This window comes from Rosa chinensis, chromosome 2 (genome assembly GCF_002994745.2).
Source record: "Rosa chinensis cultivar Old Blush chromosome 2, RchiOBHm-V2, whole genome shotgun sequence".
Taxonomy (NCBI): Eukaryota; Viridiplantae; Streptophyta; class Magnoliopsida; order Rosales; family Rosaceae; genus Rosa; species Rosa chinensis.
This window is the reverse complement of record NC_037089.1, coordinates 45,993,527-46,015,952: the sequence shown is the minus strand read 5'-3', so window position 1 is coordinate 46,015,952 and position 22,426 is coordinate 45,993,527. Positions and strand designations below refer to the sequence as shown.

Genomic DNA, 22,426 nt, shown 5'->3' with positions numbered 1-22,426 from the left:
TTACACATGTTTTGCTCGTTGCCGGTTGGGAACCCAAATTTTCTCCTTAAAACTGAACATACTTTTTACCTTCAAGGAACATCTCTTGAGGGCCCTCCCATATGTTCTTCATATTTACAAACTCTTCTTAGCAAAAGGAAATGGCATCGCCTGAAAACTGAATATCATATATATAAAACTTTAGGTTTCAACAAGACATGGTTGGAAATGTTTAAGGACATCAATGCCAAACAAGTTACTAGTCAATGACTTGTACTTTCTGTTGAGACAACATTATTTTCCAATTTCCATAGACTTGCACCAACAGATCAGCCTAACCAAATTCACATACATAGCACACTAAATCTTCAGCCTTCTTCGTCTTGATGCTCTTGACGCCAGCTTAACTTCATTGCCAGACACTCATAGCTAAACATAATAATGTCAAAATGCAGGTGACGGCTGCATCAAGTACACAACTGGTTGGTTTCCGACTACTGCTTGGCAGCCTTGGGTAGACATCAACAGGGGGCATAACGCATTCCTCGCCATTAAAATAAATCCTTCGAGGGAAAGCCCATCCATTTGCAAATGTAAAACTGGATTTGCTCTTCCCAAAAAGAATATCCGACCGCACGTTTCCTTCAAGACCAGCTTCCAAGAGCATGTCGTTGAAATACTCAAGTCCCCAAAACATAGTTGTATCATCTGCACAAGCACAAATTGCAGTCAGAATATTCTGTGAATAAAAGGTAGAGACATCACAAAATTGACTGTGAGGAGCAATATACTTACTTATATCACCATAGGGACCTAATGAATGGGAATTGAAGCTATAACTTGTTGTCATGTTGTTGAAGTTGGGATGTTGCACAACCAGATTCCACTGAGTATAGTTCATCTTGTAATTGAAATTGGTTACGCTAATTTTAACCCTCCAATACTCCTTGTAGTTGAGCTTAACGTGCCAGTGGACTCGCACTGGACACATATGGCTCGTACACTGGACGCGAGGAGCTGGAGATAAATCTGGAGAATTTGGCCTGCAAACAAGTATCAATATTAACAACAAAACAGATCATCCATAATACATAAATAAATAAAAAGGGAGAGAGAAAGAAACTATGAAATTCTTCACAGGAAAAAAAAAAATTAAAGAAGAATTTACTTAAAATTAACCAGGACAGCTGCATTCTCCAAATTCATTCAATTTCGTCACTTTCATTGTTGATGCTGTTCTTTTTTTTTTTTTCTCGTTATAATAAGAACCCCAAAACTAATGATGGAAAAACAAAGAAAATCCTCATCTCATCTCCCTCTCTTTCCTATCTTTCTCTTTTTCTCTCCTGACCTTTACCAACAACCCAAGTTGATAGGAAATCAAACTCAGAAGGGATGCAATTTTTTTATTCCTTTAAATTTTAAATTATAGACTAGACTTGGTAACCTAATTTGAATTTGGTGTCAAAAATTAATGGTTGATTAAAATATTTAATTGCAAATCATAGTTTGCCTATGATAGTTTTCAAGCCCAGAACTAATTTGATAGTCTGCACACTATAGCAAGAACATGAAAAGTACCCAGAAACTCATTCTAAACCAGCAAGAAACTGCATGAAATCATATAATCAGGACTAACCCTGCACAGCCGCCGGGGTTGCTCTTGCAGCCACAAGCACAGGTACGGCAGCTCACCAACATCTTACTGTAAAAAGAGGAGAGGGACACGCAACAAGTAGGTGTTGCTGAAGCAAGGAACTGTGAATACGTGCAGACCACATTCCAGCTCACTACCACAAGGGAAAAGTAACCATTATTTAGAGATTTTAGATATATATGCTTTAAAGTAGTAATATAACTACCATGCTACTTACCAAGAGCTTGAGTGTGTCTCCTCCTATCAGGAGAGGGATATCTTGTGGGATCCACAATGCGTGCTGGACCACAAGTATATCCAGGTCCGGGCGCTTCCAGTGTGAAATTCTTCGGTCGCCTGACGGTCTTCTTAGTGGTACCAGCAGCAGCCACCGTCATCTGGAACATGCTCGCACTGGCTGCTTGGTCCTGGACCATTGAACCCAAGTTTCCCCCTCTGCAGCACTGAGAGATCCGCTGGTTGTATGGCACACCAGGAAGCAAGTCCACCACCTTCGGACTGCTATCACAGCAATGCGGAGGGCCATCTACTCCTCCTCCAAATCTGGAGCAGTCTCCCCTCTCGGTCGTTTCGGCGCCCAGCATAGACCAAAGTACCTCACCTCTCGCCCAGGACCAACCTAACCTCCATCCTGGTGCTTCGATGTGTCGGTACATCTGATAATTTCTTATAGTGACAATAGCCTACACAATTCAAATAAAATTATTCAAATAGTTCTTTGATAAAGCCATAAACACTAGTTCTAGACATGTAATTTCTGCCACTACCATTTGTCACACAAAAAAAAAAAAAAAAAAAACTTTTTGAGCTATGCCCGGCACAAATCAGCACAAGTTTTACGCCCTGTAATTCTTCCTCAGCTAGGCTGAGGCAGAATACCAAGCAAGTACCAAGTATTATATTAGTAGCATAGCAAAAATGTGTTCCTCATCACTCACCGAACAAAACAACAATTTTTTTAAGAAAACTAAGAATTCATCACAAACCTGCCACCCATATCATTTTATGCAAACTAAACTGTGTAATTATAATATAAATCATGCACGAGCATATAATATTTTCAGAATCATAATTATCCTTAAACAATAAATGTTTTACTATGCAAAGCTATAACAACTGATTAAAGCCTGCTATCTCACAAACTGTAAAGGGAAAAAGAATCCAAATTTGTTTAGCAAAAGAGACTACATGGAATGAGTTCTAAGTTCTAACACAAGTTTGTTATGACTATCTTATGAAAGCTAAATTTTGTAACAGTGCTTGAACAGATTTCAGAGCCCACAAATAAACCGAGTCAAAGAAACTTCACAACTATAGTAAGTATATGAGAAGCAGACAGCCAAAACATGATCCCATGATATTGAAAATGACCAGAAATGACCCTTAAAATCTTTCAGAAGCCATTAAGATGAATCAAAGGAGGCGGTTGGTAATGAGTTACCACCCAGCATGCAATTGATATAGTACCAGGTGCAGCTTTGCCAAACCTGCCTGCATATAGGATGCTGCCCACACACAACGGGATGGGATACAAAGTCAACCGGAAGACTTGATTGTTAAGGGGTTTGTGTGAGAAAGCAAGAGTCCTTCTGCGGTTCCTGCATTAGTAACGCCTAAAAAAGATGGGTCATGGAGGATGTGTGTGGATAGTCATGCTATCAACAAGATTACAATATACAGATTTCCAACTCCTCGCCTTGAATGCACGCGTGATATGTTGGTAGTATCTAGGTTTTCTTTAAAACTGACTTCAGGAATGGAAACCATCATATTCGGATAAGGAGTGGTGATGAATGGAAGATGGCTTTCAAAACACCGAATGGGCTTTATGAGTGGCTGAGACTCTCTAATGCTGCTAGCACATTTATGCGACTTATGACAGAGGTACTCAAATCTTTCTTGGGCTCATTTGTTGTTGCTTATTTTGATGATATATTGATAGCCAATCTGAAAAGGAGCATTTAGTCCACCTACGACAAGTGATGGAGGTTCTCCATAAGGAGAAACTGTTTATAAACCTCAAGAAGTGCTCTTTCCTGTGCAAGAAAGTTGTATTTCTTGGTTTTGTTGTTTCAGCAGATAATTTGCAAGCTGACCCCGATAAAGTAGAAGCCATCAAGAAATGGTCAGTACCTAAATCTTTGGGTGACGTTTGCAGTTTTCATGGTTTGGCATCATTCTACAGAAGGTTTATTCGCAAACTCAGTTATATTATGAGACAATCAACTATTTGAAGAGTGTGCTGCTTTTGAGTAGCAAACTCAGCACAAAGCGCTTTTGAAGAAGCAAGAAGCTGATGATGGAAGCTCTAGTGCTCAAATTACCAAATTTTGAGAAACCATTTACTGTTAAGTGTGATGTATTGCATGTGGGAATAGCGTCTGTTTTGAGTCAGGAAGGAAAACCAGTGAAATTTTTCAGAGAGAAGTAAAAAACCGCTACTCTACATATGATCGAGAGCTTTATGCTATGGTTTGTGCCATACAACATTGGGAGCACTATCTCCCCTATAAACAGACCACCAGTCCTTGAGGTACTTCAACTCCCAAAGAAGTAAAACGCGCCATGCCAAATGGAGCTCATACCTCCGGGAGTTTAATTTTTCCATTAAGTACAAGACCGGTGAGTTCAATAAAGTTGCAGATGCTTTAAGTCGTAGGACACCAATGTTGAATGTCAAGAACAATCAGATTGGTGGGTTCGAGGAACTGAAAAATCAGTATGCTACTGATCCATATTTCAGTAATTAAAAGTCCTACAGCTTGGAAGATGATGTCATTTAAGATGCGTGACAGGTACTTATTTAAAGGAAACTTGCTGAGTATTCTAGAGGGCTCTTTACATAAGCAAATCGTAAGAAAGCTTCATGGGAATGGGTTAGGACATTTTGGTAGGTATAAAACACTATCATGGTGACTGATCGATACTATTGGTCTGGGATGTATGAGGATGTGAGTAGGCTGGTTCAGACAGTGTCAAGATTGTCAATTTAGGAAGGGTACCTCCCAGAACACCGGTTTGTACACTCGATTGCCAGTGGCAAAACTCCTTGGGTTCATATTGGCATGGATTTCGTGTTGGGACGCCCAAAACAGCAAAGGGAAATGATAGCATTTTTGTGGTTGTGGATCGTTTCTCTAGATGGCACATTTCATACCTTGTTCAAAGACCGCTGATGCTACACATGTTGGCGATTTGTTTTTCAAAGAAGTGGTGAGACTACATGGTGTGCCAAGCTCTATTGTCTCTGATAGGGATGTCAAGTTTACAGGTCATTTTGGAGGACATTGTGGAGAAAGTTTGGAACTGAATTGAAATATTCTAGCACAAGTCATCCCCAAACAGACGGTCAAACCGAAGCATGGGAAACATGCTGAGATGCCTTGTTGGAAGCCATGTGACGATGTGCGATGAAATTATACCACAATCTGAATTTGCATATAATAATTCAGTGAATGGATCTACAAAGATAACACCCTTTTGAGGCTGCATATGGATTTAAAACCCCAGCATGTTCTTGATCTAGTTCCTCTACCCCAAGAGGCAAGAGTTAGTGATGGTGGAGTAGCATTTGCAGATCATATCAAGAAGGCACACGAAGAAGTTTTGGAGCATTGGCAGATCAAGGCTAGCAATGAGTCTTATGCATCAACAGCTAACCAACACCAAAGAGTGAAAGAATTTGAAGAAGGGGACATGGTTTTGGTGCATTTGAGGTGGGACAAATTCCCTAACGGTACATACCATAAGCTGAAATCAGAGAAATTTGGGCTGTACAAAGGTGCTGAAGAAAACTAGCTCAAATGTTTACATAGGACAGTTGTCATCTGAGCTTCAAATTAGTCCAATATTCAATGTGTCGAATCTGTATGCCTTTGCAGGCTTGGATAGTGAACCGGTTTCAACAAAGACACAAATTCAACTTCTTAAAGCACAACCTGATGTTATTGAAGATGCATTAGACGTCAAGGAGGTGAAATCAGGAGAGGCAACCAATATAGGCAATTCCTAGTTAAGTGGTTAGGTAAGCATGCTAGGGAGAGTTCTTTGGTTGCTGAAGAAGACTTGAAAAGGCTTGATCCAGAGATATATGCTGCAGTTTAGGTTTACTCGCTGGGGTGACGTTCTTCCCAACCCGGTGGAGTTGATGCAGTAGCATCCAAAAAAACTTCCCTAAATTGAATTAGGGTTTTATTATCCTTTATTGTTGTGTTTGTCTTTTTATATTTTTGCGGTTTGTATTAATTTCTGGTCTGTATAAGGGGTGTCATAACCTAGTATAAATAGCTAAGTTTGAATCTTTGTATCTACATTTGATCATATTATCAGCATATATAGGTTTCCTCTTGTAATTTTCATCCCCTAGAACTCAAATACTTTTGTTCCTACTATAATCTTACTGCGATTATCTCTTTGTTCTCCTGTGTTATTGTTGGGATGTCCTCTCTAACGTCTTTTTGCCCTAATAACCAGTAAATCAGAACCTTCCGGCTTCTGTCCTGCATCAATGTGTCATGTGGATATTGCGCTGCATCAGATAGTTTGGATGGCTTCATCCAAACTAGTTCGGACCTAAGTTTTCTTTAAAGACAACAACCTAATGCTGTAGTAAATACTAATCAGGTTTAGTATATATATATATTTGTACTCATTCTGTTATGGTTGTCTTATGAATCTACCAGTGCCCAGCTTTAAAAACCAACAATAAAGCATCTAGAGTATGTAAAACATATAAGTTACAGATATAATGATCAAACTCATATAAAAGAATCAATACTTTGTTTTCACTTTCAATAAGAAACCATATATAAAATTTAAAGAAAAAATATATCTCAGAAGGTACTATAGGGGAAATAGTTGGTTAATTCGTACCACATAACCATCCTCCGTCCAACTTAAGATGTCCCATCTGATTGTGATGTTTCCTGTGGGATCAAGAGGGTCATAGGCCTCTGCAAAAAAAAAAAGCGAAGGTCAAACATTCATTCTCAAGATTCACCACAAAAAAAAGGGATTTACCCTACCGCTAGTAGTACTATTAAAAGGATTATACAATTTACCCCCTTAACTATAAGAGCGTTTTCATTTTCATAGCTAAGTTCCAAAGTTTGTCCTTTTCATACCTCAAGTTAGCTGAGTTAGATGTTTTCATATCCCTACGGTTGACACTGTTAAAAAAATTATTAAAAAAAAAAAAAAAAAAACCTTATCCACTGACGTGGATGGTTATCTGCTGACATGCCACTAGTTGGTCCCACTAAATTGAAATACATGTGCCACATTGAAAAAATATAAAAACATTATAAAAAAAATAAAAAGCTTCCACAATTTGCACCTCGTCGGCCACTCTTCCTTCCCTAATTATACCCAGATCTAAAGCTCTAAAGTTCCATAGCCAGATCCAAATCTCTTAACGTAGGCAACACCCAAAGTCGGAAAACATACCACCACAGCCAGATAATCCCAAAGTAATCTGCAAATGGGAAAATCAGGTTGCAAGTCGCAACAAAACAGAGATCATGACGAGAAGATAATTAAATCAAAATTCCTGCAGCCTTGAACAAGTACCAACCATTTTTCTTTTCTTCTTCCTTTTCCTATTGAACTATTTCCTCTCTTCACAAATACACACCAATGAGAGAAACAACAGTTTGCTCTCCTTCTTTGGAGAACATCACAAGTATTCACTACAAGCCATCTCAGAAGTTTGACCATTGGAGGAACCTTAGCTTTCCAAAGAAATTTTCAAGAGGAAAAGATTGGATTGTCAGAGTTATCAATCAGTAAACTATGAAATGATTTGCAAGAAAATATCCCAGATGACTCCAGCTTCCATCTCCTTTGGAATCATGCAAATGAACTTTATCTAATGACCAACAAAAACTTTAGGCCTAAAATTCATTTGGTACCCTCTGTCTTCTTTGTTTCTTTTGTTTTAATAATTCCAACCTCTCCTCCTGTAAAAAGACCAAGGGCGTCTTGAGGAGTCGTCACCCTCCAATCAACTGTAAGCTATTACAACAGTTTCACAACTTCCATATCTCGAAGCCCTCACTAGGCCACTTCCATCATCATCATCAGGGCACTCCAACATGCCAGAAAATTAAACACATCCCCCCCCCCCCCCCCCCCCCCCAGGGTTCAGTGTCAAGCTGAATAGGGATCCCTCTTGCATACTTGCACCGGAAAAAAAAAAAAATATTCCACTCCCCTTCCTCACATTGGGAACAGCCATTAATATAGAAATAAATATATATAAAATTCAGCATTTAAACCATCAATAAAGCTCATCGAAAAATTAACCAGACATGAAAAGGAAGAAAGCAACCAACAGATATCTCAATCAATACACACGCTAGTCTTGTGTCTTGTCTAGTCTTGGGAGGGACATCATATACAAAACATTGCCAGAGGAGGAGGGATAGGAAGTTTACCAATGCTGAGAGCAGGCAGGAGAAAGCAGAAGACTGCAATGTAGAAAGCTGATGGCTTCATCATTCTTCAACTGCTAACGATGACTTACAGTTCCCACACTCCGACTTAGCTTTAGCTTTATTGCTTCCCTGTTCGTCTTCTGTTATAATAGGTGGTAAGCTTTTTTTGATCTCTTACGGTTTTGTTCTTTGCTTGCATTTTGTTGTTTCAGTTCATTTAATGAATTTCTCAGTTCCAAAAAAAAAAGCCCATGAAGTAGCTCACAAAGACCCCACTGCTCAAAGAGCTTACACAAAAAAGGAAGGAGTTGAAATGCAGAGAAGACAGAAATAGAATTTTACATTAAAAAAAAAGGATGGAATCTAAAATGCATTACCAATCTAAAAGACGAATCAATCACATTTCATAACCTCTCAAACCACCACTCATAAACATATCTCAAATCACACACTTTTGACATGCAAAACTCTCCACAAAACCAATCCATCTCTACCAGGCCTATTAACCAAAAACCCATCACACCACCTGGAAACATAAAAATCAATGTTGAAGCTGCATGATTAAAAGATTCAATTCTTACCGGCCATGGCTCCTCTAAGTTATGCAAATCCAGTTCGGTGCTAGAACCAGGAGCTAGAGCAACGAACTGGATTTGCATAACTTCCACTTGTTCCCTTTCAACAAAAAATTGCCATCAATCTTCCCCGATACTCCGCTCATCCCCGGAATTCAATATTGTCATTGGAAAATTGCTCCTTGAGTCCTCATCGCTCTGCTTGCATCTGGATTCCCCAGCTACCCGGAGGTCTGGACCGATTGCCCGCCGTTCGTTGGCTCGCCGTGACTGACGAAAGTCCATCGCCGCTGTCCGTTTTGTGGCAAATAGCCTTTTCTTTTTTTTTTGGCCAGTATTTCATTTTCTCCGTCCAACACTTATTCGAACATTTTTGAAAGAAGAAAAAAACTCTTTTTTTTTTTGATTGCGGAAAAAAAAAAAAAAAAGACCCTTGTTATTTTAATTATTCTCAAAAAAAATTTATAATTCATATATTTTTTTGTCTGTCAAATTATACGTATTTCTGACTTTTTCAATTAAAAATAATATATTATAATAAAAATAAAAATAATTTTTTTTATTGACACTTCTTTTTTGGAAGAAAAGGAAATTGCCAAAAAAGCACCTAGAGGCTAGACCAACAAAAATTAAGAAGATTTAAATTAAGGGTCATTTATCTCACTTACTTAATTAAGTTTTTTTTTTTTTTAGACTATTTTACCCTCATTCTTTTGTTACATAGAGAGAGAGAGAGAGAATGGAAGAGAGAGCCGGATTCCCATCACCGGCAGCCGAATTCTGGCCAACAATCACCAAACCGCTAGAATCCTGTCACCGGCTGTCACCCACTGAAATTCTTTGAAAATCTAGCCCAATGTCCCTAAAGAGGTCGTTGGAGATCTCATAGGTAGCCGGAAATATTTATTGCCCCCAAATAAACTTTTATTACCCCAAATAGAAGGGGGCAATAAACCTCTATTCCCCCCCCCCCCCCAAAAAAAAAAGACATTTATTGGGGGGCAATAGAGATTTATGAAACCTCCCCAGAAGTCTCCAAAGAGGTTGTCGGAGATCTCATATGAAGCCAGAGAAGTTTATTGCACCCACCAATAAACATTTATTGTCTCCCAATAGACATTTCAGTCGCCGGAATGAGAATTAATCTCCCTAAAGTTAGATAAATAAAATTTTGATTAAGAAAAAAAAACGAGGAGATTACATCACTTCAAAACATTTATTGCCCCCCCCCCCCAATAGGCATCTATTGTTCTCCAATAAACCTTTAACAAACCTTTATTACCTCCAATAGCCGTTTATTAACCCTCAATAAAAAAAAAAATTCCTTCTAGGCATTCCCCCCCCCCTTTTTACCAAAAATAAATAAATATATTTGGGCACCCAAAAAATGATCTGGGTACCCATGAATCAGAAGAAGACGAAGGACTAAACCTTCTCTTCCCCATTTCCTTTTCTTCTTCCAGAGCAAAGTCCCTCAAAATGTCCCAAATCGAGCATCCATTGTCAATCACCAGAACCGTAGGCATCGACGGCGGCGGCTTCAGCCCTGGAGACTGCACTCCCTTATTTCCGACACGAACACTACGATTACTACTCGCTTCAACCCTGACGGCGCGCCCTTGGGAGCTTCTGAGGGAGTGGAGCACGTGCATCAGTCACTGACGTCCTCCGGGGGCTCCACCTAGAGCCTCCTCAAAACCGGCACAAAGCGCGACCTTGTCCTCCTCCTTAACGACACCATCTCCGCCCCCAAACGCGAATAGGATCCAAAACCTGAGAGAGAGAGAGAGAGAGAGAGAGAGAGAGAGAGAGAGAGAGAGAGAGAGAGAGAGAGAGAGAGAGAGAGAGAGAGAGAGAGAGAGAGAGAGAGAGAGAGAGGGAAAATTAGGAGAGCCCGAGGTCGTACTCGACGCAGCTGGAAAATTAGCCAGCCATGGTCGCTGTGAAACTTTCTCAACCCACGATCTGTACGAGAGAGAGGGAGAGAGAGAGGGAGGGAGAGAGATAGATGAGAGTGGCATAAAATATAATTTATTAATTAGGTTTAGGGTAAAAAATTTATTTTGCTTTAAATTGGGTTAGTGTGAATAAAAATTTGTTATTGGGGTAAGTGGGACAATTTTAGTTGATTTTGGTGCTTTGGCTCAAGAACCCTTAAATTAAAAGCTGACATAGCCGATCTTAGAATTTGCTAGATCCAGATAACAGGATTAGAGAGACCATGGCCAATTGAGGTTAAAGTGCTACTAGAAAGTTCGCTTCTTGGAGAACATGACAGAACGAGATAGTATCGAAAACATTTGTTAGGTTCTTGATATCTTGACTAGAGATTTGAGACGCCAAGGGATGTCACAATTGTTATTGATATAATTAATTACCAGGTTGGAATCACCTTCATACAAAATGTGCTTGTAGTTGAACTAAAACCATCATTAAAAGCTGAGCATTCAGCTACAAGAACACTTGTAAAACCAAGGCTTCGGGAACCTGCTATGAGGGGAAGGCCATTATGATGCCAGATGACGAAGCCTAAAGCAGCTCTACCATCTGAAGAGATAGAGTCATGCCATCGAAATCGATCTTGACAAAGGAAAGAGGAGGGGGAGACCATTTGAGCACTTCAGAGCGATTGTGAGGATCTTAAGCAGAAGAACTATTATGCTCTATGAAAGCATACCAATAATGGCAGCAGCGTGCATCATAGAAGGAGGGTTGAAGCAGACCGAAAAATAAGGTTGTTTCGCGCTTTCCAAATCTGTCAACAATTAAGGATGTAGTCTTCTATGGTGGATGGAGCCTCATTTCGAAGATAGAAATAAGCCACTCCCTTAAGTTAGGGGATGAGAAGGGAGGAGGGAGATTACATTAGTAGAGATAGGCCAAGAGTGGAAGATATGATTAGTATAACACCCAAACTGCACCTCACCAGCTTGAACACATCATAATATCGGGTGTCTTTAAGACATAAACTGATTGTTTGACTTACATTCCAGAAACCCACAAGACATTTTTATTAAATAACTTTTCGTAAAACATGTAGTGGAAACGTCAAAATACTTTTTAGATGAAAACTTTAAAAATCACTTATTGAACTTGTCCATCTAAAGTGATTTTGATTCACCACTAGGGTAAACAAGACTTGGCAAATTTTTGATATAAGACGAAATAAGGTCTATCCAATTTTTGGAATAATGACTTTCAAGAGACAAAGTTCAAGACTAGATACGGACCCTGATTTCTGCTACAACTATTCGCTAAAATCTGCACACCTAGCGCCGTCCACTACAATCCTGCCACTAGTGCATAATACATGCATCCACACTGTTGTAGGGGTGAGCTTTCGTCCTCAATGCTCATTAGGAAATCCATTTGACTAGGTTTGAAAATGTTCAAGAATTGTTTTGTAGCCACAGTATGAAAAACATACTTAAACCATTTCATTTAAAAAACGACAAACTTAAAATATTATTTTCCAATTCAAAAACCCGATGCTTGAAATTCGAATAAGTACGGCGCCAAATAATCATGAATCAGAGACAGGTGGAATAGGAGAAGAAAGGAATCAGTATTGATTTCGGGGAATTTGATTCCTAAACCCATCTCCCCCTTCATAATCAAATTCATGAGTACTCAGGAATTGATTTCTGATAAGGATGTAAGACCTACACCCATTCCGATTCCTTTATGTGTTAGTAAATGCAGGAATACTTTTACCCAGAATAGTTATGATTTCTCTTTGTATTAGTAAACGCAGGAATATTTTTACCCTGTAATCATTCCCTCCCATTCTAAGTAAGTAAACGTACCCTTAATGCATGTGTAGTCTTCCCCTTCATTCCTTTAGATTCATTCTTTCCAGAACTTGAGTTCAAAGTAAAGGAAACAATGTAGTCTCTTATATGTGTTATTATTAATACATCTAAAAAACAAATTGAGCGAGAGTAGTTAGGCTTACCTTGAACAACAACAAAAAGGAGATATAAACACATTGCAATGGAGGATGCCTTCACCATTTCTTGAATAACTTGATCAGTAGTGAAAAATTTAGTTTTGTATCTGTTGTTGTCTAGAGGGACACACACACACACACATATATATATATGAAAATTTTCTTCAATCATGGTGATTTAGTTTATTACCATAAACACAAATATATGTTATTTATGCTTTGGGGAAATATCACCAATGGTCACTGAGTTATGACTTATTTGACACTTAACTCACTGTATTTTCAACAATATCACTTAACTCACTCAGTTTTACATCCGCCAACTCACTGCCGTTAATTTTACCGTTAGAAGCCGTTAAAATTGAGGGTATATTTACCAAAACACTTAAAAAATCATTTTTAACTTAAAAAAAAAACTACATTTATTAGATTTTTAAAAAAAAATTTTAAATTTCTTAAATTTCTAATAAAAAATAATTTTTTTTAACTTAAATATAATTTGTAAAAAAAAAATTAGAAATGTATTTTTTTAGTGTTTAGACAAATATACCCTCAATTTACATTTCTTAGACTTTTTTCAATTTTTTAAATTTCTGAGATTTCTAATAAAAAATAATTTTTTTATCTTAAATATAATTTGAAAAAAAATTGTCTTTTCTTTTTTTTAAGTTAGAAATGCATTTTTTTATTGTTTAGACAAATATTCCCTCAATTTTAATAGCTTTTAAGGGCAGAATTAACGATAGTGAGTTAAGTGAAAGACGAATGTAAAACTGAGTGAGTTAAGTGATATTGTTGAAAATACAGTGAGTTAAGTGTCGAATAAGTCATGACTCAGTGACCATTGGTGATATTTTCCCTTATGCTTATTTCGTGGATTGAATGTGAATTTTTCTTTTTGGTATATTAAACGGGGCAGATTTGTGGCCATCTATTTTATAGGTAAGATTATACTCTAAATCTCGTACATTAGATTAGATATCTACTAGTGACTGAGATTAAAGACATTTTTTTTTTTAATAAAGGGGGTGATACCATGACCACCTATTTTATAGGTAAGATTATACTCTAAATCTTGTCCACTAGATTAGATATCTATTAGTGGTTGAGAGTAAGGATAATTTATTATATATTTTCTTTAACCAAAGGGGCGGATCTGATCCATGACACCTATTTTTTAGTAAAGATTATACTTAAATGTTGTTCATTAGATTGGATATCTATTAGTGGCTGAGATTAAAGACAATTTATTAATTTCTTTTAAATATTAAATAGATAAATTGTTTCTATTGACAAAAGAAGAGAACATTTGATTTAAATAATTGTTGTAAAAAAAAAAGGGTCCTTGACCCAAAGCACCAAAGTTGACAAAAAGTATTCCACTTATCTTAGCAACAAATTTTTATTCTTACTTACCATTTTTAAAGTAAAACCACAGTTTGGCCCTCAGCTAAATTAAATAATTACGTCACTATTGATCTCTCTCTCCCTCCCCCCCCTCCCTGCCTCCCAAACGAGGCCGGGATCTCTTCTCGAGGAGGTCCATAATGCCGGCGTGAGGGGTGATATCGCAGGTGACCTGTGGACGGAGGTTTGTGGTCGAGAATGACGATAGAGACTAGGATTGGGCGCAGTTGGAGTCGACAACCGCCGGCGACATCACCCCTTATGTCGGTGTTATCTTCCTCTCTCTGTCACCGTCGACGTCAACTGCACCTCCAATTTAGAGTGTCGCCGCCGCGTGAAGAACACCTCCGCAGCTCCTTCACCACGCCAGGGTCATCATCAGACCTCCGAAGCTACACGCGGGAAGATGATTGTTCGGTCTTGGTTGGGCTCCGACGCCGTTGTTCAGTCTTTTTTTGTTTTTTATTTTTTTTTGGTAAAATGGCTTTCTAGGTGCCCAGAGTATTTTTTGATTGCACAAATTAGTAATGAGGCAGAAGGAAAGAAAAAAAAAGTTTTGAATGTCTATTGGGGGGCAATAGACATCTACTGGAGGGCAATAGACATTTTAAAATTGATATAATCTCTTCGTTTTATTCTTTAATCAAAGTTTTATTTGTCTAATTTTAGGAAGATTAGTTCTCATTCCGGCTACTGAAAGTTTTATTGGGAGGTAATGAACGTCTATTGGGCACAATAGAGGTCTTTGGGGGGTAATAAAACTTTCCGACGACCTCTTTGGGGGCCTCCGACGAGGTTTTCAGAAAAGTCCGGTGGCGGCGGTCAGTGACTAGATTACTGCGAAAGCGGCAGCCGAATTTCGACGAAAGTTGATCAGAATCGGCGAAAGTTGGCCGAAATCCGGCGGCCGGTGACCTGATTCCCGCGAAGGTTGACCGAAAATTGGCGGCCGGTGACCAGGCTCCGCCGTAGTCTCCTATAGTTTTTCTCTCTTCTATTTTTTTTTCTCTCTCTAAGTAACAAAGGGGTGAGGGTAAAATAGTCTTAAAAAAATAAAATTAATGAGGTATTAGGGAAGAATTTCTTAGAGTGTCTTAGGTAAGGGGGAATTAAAAAAACTTAATGGAGTAAGTAAGAAAAAAATCCTTAAAAATGGGGTAAACGGACAAAAAAAAAAATCTTTGAAAACCTAGGGTTTCGTCGATCTGAGGGTTATAGCATACGAGGCCTATGGTTCTTGTAGATCTGGGGTTTGATAACAAAAGAACTGGCGGCACGTTTGGCGGCGGCACTTGCATTGACAGAGGATGTAGTGGTGGAGTTTGGAGAGCCTGGTGCAGCGACAATTGCAGCCTCGTTCTTTTATCTGGTGGGTAGGGCGATAGCGCCTAGGGTAGATGATGATTTTGGGCTGCCTAATGCTATAGCTGCTGTGGGGTTTGCGCGATCGTCTTCCAATAAAAAAACTCAACGACGATCATTTTCATTTTCGGTTCAAGGTGAAGAAGGAAGGTAAGAGAGTTGTGGTACGTCATCTGCCTCCGCTGCTGAGGATTGAGGGTCCCTGATGTTGATTGGCGTCAATAGGGAGGTTTCTCCAGGCAGAACAGTTTACGTTGCAACCCAGTCTTCCAAAGCAATGCTTCAAGGTCTTCTTAGATGTGCGATGGCGGCTTTGGGTACAACGAACCTTCAGTTTCACAGTTGTGGCTAAGGTGGAAGTGGATATGCATTATGAGAAGGTCAAGTAGTAGTGCAAACGGTTTTGTTTGTTCGACCATGGCGGTTGTCTATGTGACCAGTTTCTTATTAAGTAAGCTGGTTGTGGAATGGTGGCTAGAGAGGCCAGAGGTGTTTTGGAAATTCCTGTAGGTCAGGTGGAGGGCACGGTGGAGATGGTAGGAGCTGCAGTAGAGAAGCCTAACCTTAGGCCGTCTCTTGGTGCTTATGCTGTAGTGGTGACGTCACGTGTACTAAGGCAGATGTCAGCAGATGGGTCACCAAGTCTGACTGAAATTGTAGGTAGGTCGATGGAGTTGCTGAAGAAAGTCCCAAGACCGAGTTGAGATTTGAATGAGTGAGGGGGGAGAGAGAGAGAGAGAGAGAGAGAGAGAGAGAGAGAGAGAGAGAGAGAGAGAGAGAGAGAGGAGCTGAGGGCAAAATATGTATTGCTACAAAAAGATGACCTTTTTGGGCTCTAAAGTGGCTTTATGAAGATTTAAAATGTTAGATAGCCTTATGGCAAATTGAAGTTTTAAAATGACACTTATGAGTAATTTTCTATTTTAAATATGATGATGGTAAGGCACCCTCACTTATTGCACAAACCAACTAGACAACTCATTTTAACTGAAGCCAGAGGCCCAAAATCCTAACCACAAGTGAAAGAGTAAATAGACAACCAAGATGGATCATGCCTATACTTCATCATCTTTTCTTGTAAGTCCAAATCTAGCTATACTTCATCATGCCTCCAGCAGTCCCTTGTGCTAATGAAGCACAAAACCAATAGAGATCTCTTTGAATAAAAGAGTATAACCAAATGAGAATCGGATTGATGCTGCCATAAAAATAAACAAGATCACCTAAAACAATTTATGATTCAAGAAACCTAGATGAAAATTCATGCGATTTCCAGTGGAAACTTGCTCCTATTCAAAGGGTGATAACTTTAGTAGGATTACAACTTGGTAGAATTTATCATCCATGGGTAAATGATAATAATTTGCAAAGAATAGAATATACGTTACAACATCTTGGCATTTGTAACAAAAAAAATGTTGGGGCAATTATCATTTTGCAAAAATACCTTTAAATTTTGTTTGGATTAAAGATAACACTTGTAAGTATTATCTAAAGCACATGACACTTGTATTTTCATGTGGAAATATATGAATTTAGAATTTCATCAAGAGAGTATTTAGAGCACCGACATGCACTTGCACCAACATAATTAGATGGCTGGATAACATCAACTACATTTTGTTTGATATTGAATTGCTCATAAATATCAAGAGTTTAGATTTGTTGGAATTAATAGTTCATTTGGATTGCTGGTGCATGTTTTTTTTTTTCTTTCTAATTTCATCATTCTTGTGACACAGTATACTCCTTATTATTCAAGCGTACATCATAGTACTTTATTTTTCATTTATAACTTGCTCAAACTAGATTTGTTTTTGTCAACAATTACAAGTACAGAATCCACCCTCGCCAAATGGGTCACCTATACAACATGGATTCCTACCCCCACATTGCATTCCGTAACATTGTTCTGAACTTACACAATTTAAATGATAGGCCAATGGAGACTGGGACGGAGTTTGAGAATCTGCATTGTTTGCAAGATTGAATTCCATATTTTTAAGTCCATCTTGAAACCCTGCATTCAAGATTAAATTTAATCCCATCAGTACATATTACCACACATTTATAGCACATTTATTTACTTAGAATGGAAAATAATCATAAATCAGAGACATGTGGAATAGGAGAAGAAATGAATTGGTATTGATTTCAAGGGATTTGATTCCTAAACCTATCCCCCCCCCCTTCGTGATAAAATTCATGAGTACTCAGAAATAGATTCCTGATAAGGAATTGGGACCTACACCCATTCCGATTCCTTCATGTGTTTGTAAACGCATGAATACTTTTACCCAAAATTATTCCGATTCCTTTATGTGTTAATAAAGGCAGTAATATTTTTACCCTGTAATCATTTCCTCCCATTCCAAGTAATTAAACGTACCCTTAATGCATGTGTAGTCTTCCCCTTCATTCCTTTAGATTCATTCTTTCCAGAACTTGAGTTCAAAGTAAAGGAAACAATGTAGTCTTTTATATGTGTTGTTATTAAGACATCTAAAAAACAAATTGAGCGAGAGTAGCTAGGCTTACCTTGAACAAAAACAAAAAGGAGATATAAACAAATTGCAATGGAGGATGCCTTCACCATTTCTTGATTAACTTGATCAGTAGTGAAAATTTTAGTTTTGTATCTGTTGTTGTCTAGAGTGACATATATTTATATATGAAAATATCTTCGATCATGGTGATTTAGTTTAATACCATAAACACAAATATATGTTATTTATGCTTATATCGTGGATTCAATGTGAATTTTTTTTGGGTATATTAAACGGGGCAGATTTGTGGCCACCTATTTTGTAGGTAAGATTATACTCTAAATCTCGTTCATTAGATTAGTTATCTACTAGTGACTGAGATTAAAGACAAATTATTTTATTTATTTTTTAATAAAGGGGGTGGTACCATGACCACCTATTTTATAGGTAAGATTATGCTCATAATCTTGTCCATTAGATTAGATATCTATTAGTGGCTGAGAGTAAAGACAATTTATTATATATTTTCTCTAACAAAAGGGGCAGATCTGATCCATGACACCTATTTTTTAGTAAAGATTATACTTAAATGTTGTCCATTAGATGAGATATCTATTAGTGGCAGAGATTAAAGACAATTTATTAATTTCTTTTAAATATTAAATAGATAAATTGTTTCTATTGACAAAAGAAGAGAACATATGATTCAAATAATTGTCGCAAAAAAAAAAAAGGGTCCTTGACCCTAAGAACCAAAGTTGACAAAAAGTATCCAACTTAACTCAGCAACAAATTTTTATTCCCACTTACCATTTTTAAAGCAATATGACAGTTTTACCCTCAGCTAAATTAAATAATTACATCACTATTGATTTCTCTCCTCTCTCTCTCTCTCTCCCTCCCCAACAAGACCGGCATCTCTCCTCGAGGATGTCCGCCGCCGGTGACCCATGAAAGAGATTTGTGGTAGAGAATGAGGATAGCAACGGGGATTGGCCAGAGTTGGAGTCGATGACCGCCGACGACATCACCCCTCACGCCAGTGTTATCTTCCTCAGTCTGTCGCCGTGGACATCGACTGCACCTTCAATTTTGAGCACCGCCGCTACGTGAAGAACACCTCCAAAGCTCCGCCGCCACGCTAGGGGTCATCATCAGACCTCTTAAGCTCCACGCGAGAGGACGAGAGTTCGGTCCTGGTCGGGCTCCGACGTCATCGTTCAGTCTTTTTTTTTTGGGTAGAATAGCTTTATGGGTGCACAAATCAGTAATGGTGTGGATGGAAAGAAAAAAAAAGTTTTGAATGCCTATTGGGGGGCAATAGACGTCTATTGGAGGGTGATAGGAGCATTTTAATGTGATATTTTAATAGTTAATTCCTCACATTTTGCTTAGTTAATTCCTTAACTAAATCGATTTTTAATTCAATTTCTATTTTTAGGTACATTGGAGTAGATGAAGGTGAAATGAGCGTTAGGTCCATAATTACCTGGAAATGATGGAGAAAAATGGAAATGTACTAAAAGATCAATTTTACACATATTCCTACTCCGGCTAGGAGAAACCAAGCCAAGCAAAGAAGAAGGAGCGGCCGCCTGACCAAATGAACTTCAAATGAGCTGAAACCTTCCAGATCCATTCTAGACACCCAAATGATCATTTCTTATGAAGAGTGCCAGAGAAAAATATGAGTGGAAGGCCTTCAAACAATCAGCCCAATTCTCTACAGAAGCAAAACCGGAAAACTGGACATGTAAGAGGTCCAGCAGCATTTCGGCCCAACCACATGGCAATACATTCTGAAATTTTACCACAATAATCTACACTCATAGTGGAACATTTCATATGAAGAAGTCAAAGGCTAAAACTGAGTTCTTAGTGGAGATAAAAATTAAAGGAATAAAGGAAGAGAAAGTGATCTCACCTAACAAATCCACTAAGTGTTTAAGTGCTCTTACCTAACAAATCCACCAAGTGTTTAAGTGCTCAAACCTAACCCATTATGATTTGTTTAAAGGCCAAATAGTGTTGCTTGGAAGCCTATAAATAGAGACCAATTCACCATTTCATAATACCAATTCCTTCATCCATTCCATCTTCTTTGTCTCTCCATTTTCTTTCCATTTTCTCTCCATCCTCTAGTGCATTCAACGTTTCAAGCAAGGGAGAAGAAGAAGAAGAAGGAGCCGTGAGCATCATCATCCATCCTCCACCTTGAAGCTTGCTTTCGAGATTCAAGAATCCATAACGTTTCATCCTTCATCTCCATCTCCATCTCACGGTGTAATTCAACCTCTTTCTTTGTAATATTGCTTAGTTTCGTGAGAATTGTTTTTAGTTGACATTTATGTTTGAACAAGGTTTATATTCTGAAATTTTATGATTGAATAAAGAATTTCGATTCTTATGTTGTGATTCCAAAGTTGCTTATGTGTGATTGTTCGATTGAATTTGCTTTATAGATATTTTTTGTATTTTAATCTTATGTGGTTGCAAACACTTAGGGTTTGATATAATTGGTGCTAGGTTTAAGAACATGAAATCGACTTTTCGTTTTGTGTAAACTTGAATCAAAGTAGTAAAGGTTTTGTGCAAAGACCGAATTTAATTAAAGAGGATTGCAATTAGGTGGACTTTTCCATACTAAGTTGTACACTTGAGTTGATAGCCTTTCTCTATGTCTAATGCGTTGAACATGTAAAATATGGGAAATCGTTTGCTTTCGAATGTTTCACATGATCAACTCCTTTCACATGACTTGGAAGAACAATGTAGGGTTAATTCGAATTCAATGATAAACTAGAGTTTAATCTTTGTTTCTTATGTTTCATTCTTGTACATATGTTTTTATATTTTCTTTATTTTAATTTTCAATTCTTTAATTCTTAAACCCCCCTTTTATTTCGTTACTTGTATATATTTCTATTCTTTATTTTATTTTTGTAAATAATACTTTTCTTTATTTGTTTCACAATGACAGGTGTACCCTCAATCCCCGGAATAGAACGATCCATATTTACTTATATTACTAACGACATTTCAGGGTTAAATTATGCGCTTCCCAAAAGCGCATCAATTTTTGGCGCCGTTGCCGGGGATTGAAAAATCACTTGCTAAATTGTGTCATTTATTGTATATATTTGTTGTATATAAATTGTTTAAAACTTAGTTTGAATATTATTTATATTATTGAACACGAATTTTAATTGTAGGTTGTAAATTGAGAGGAATAGGTGAAGTCTCTTTTATTAATATTGGCCTAAACCCCTTATTGGTACCTAGCTTAGGTCCCTTAAGGTTGAGGGCGGCCTTTATTAACACTTGTTGAACTGTCTTCACACTTATGAACTTTTTCATCTTAATAAGAAAGCCTATGTGAAATGGTGTCTACGAAGGGGACAACGTTCATGACGGGTTTTTGAATCCAGAAGTGCTTGCAAATGGGCCTAAACCACTATGTGGGAGTAGCTCATGCGAAAATGGATTTTTCCTCTCGTGTTCGCCCTCCCCCACCTGGCCATTTCAGTAAGGTTGCCCAAAAGATTTGAAAGGGAGTTTGTGTCTAGGCGACTATACTTGGGCCGCACGTCCACTTGATTTACCGCTTGGAATTTGATTCGATATCAATAATGTTTATAATAAAAGAAATACTTGTGAATACTCTATACGTGTAAATTATTTTGTTGTTTCACACTTTAAACTTGTAAAAATACTTTTCACGTTTTTTTTACTCACTTGAGTACTTAACTTGTGTCTTATGTACAAATACTTGTTAATACTTGTAGTTTGTAATTAATAGTTATACTTGTTTTTATTTCTTTGTTAATTATAGTTACTAACTTTATTTAATGTAGGTACTGTCTGGCTGCAAGACGTAAAATACAAGCGCTACTTGGGAGGCAACCCAATTCAGAATATAATCAGATTTGCTTTCTCTTTCCCTATTTCTTTTTATTTTTCATTTTTTCTCTATTGTTTTTATTTTAGGATTTGTTTTCGTAAATGTCTTCTATCTATGCTTACTTATTTCATTGCATGCTTTTAATTGATTACATTGAGGATAATGCAATATTTAAGTGTGGGGGAAGGGATTTATATTTTTGTCTTTCATTTTGAGTCCTATATATATATATATATATATATTTTTGTTGTCTTTTATTTTTGAGTCCTATATTAAAAAAAAATTAAAAAATTAAAAAAATAATAATAATAAAAAAAAAATAAAAAAAAAATTTTTACACTATACTAAGCCATGTCTGCATCTCCGTAGGAGTTGAGGCTGAGCTCAAGGGAAATGCGAAAGCCACTCGCCCGCATACCGCTCCTCCAAAGGAGTAAATGATGGTGAAATGAGCATTATGTCCACACTTACCTACAAATGGTGGAGATAAAATTGAAGTAAATGAGTAGGAAATCCATCATCATCATCACCCAAAAATATTCCATGTTTTAGGGTGTAATCATCATGTTTTCTCCATCATTTCTCACACTAATCCACCATCATCATCACCCAAAAACATTCCATGTTTTAGGGTGTAATCATCATGTTTTCTCCATCATTTCTCACACTAATCCAC

At 37.7% G+C, this 22,426-nt stretch overlaps 1 protein-coding gene across 2 annotated transcripts; it reads right to left on the bottom strand.

Moving 5' to 3' along the window:
* Positions 1 to 128: 128 nt before the first annotated feature.
* On the bottom strand, positions 129 to 8,988 carry LOC112190744 (COBRA-like protein 1). 2 transcript variants are annotated; one of them, XM_040514369.1, is made up of 7 exons: positions 8,652 to 8,988; positions 8,071 to 8,210; positions 6,509 to 6,588; positions 1,854 to 2,319; positions 1,619 to 1,769; positions 775 to 1,022; positions 129 to 687 (listed from the first exon to the last, which is right to left on the bottom strand). In XM_040514369.1, exons 2-7 carry the CDS (start codon positions 8,132 to 8,134, stop codon positions 389 to 391), a joined length of 1,308 nt encoding a protein of 435 aa, XP_040370303.1. In that variant the 5' UTR covers positions 8,135 to 8,210; positions 8,652 to 8,988; the 3' UTR covers positions 129 to 388. The 2 variants fall into 2 exon arrangements, with proteins under 2 accessions (XP_040370303.1, XP_024185992.1); XM_024330224.2 differs by having other exon boundaries at positions 8,071 to 8,207.
* Positions 8,989 to 22,426: the final 13,438 nt, after the last annotated feature.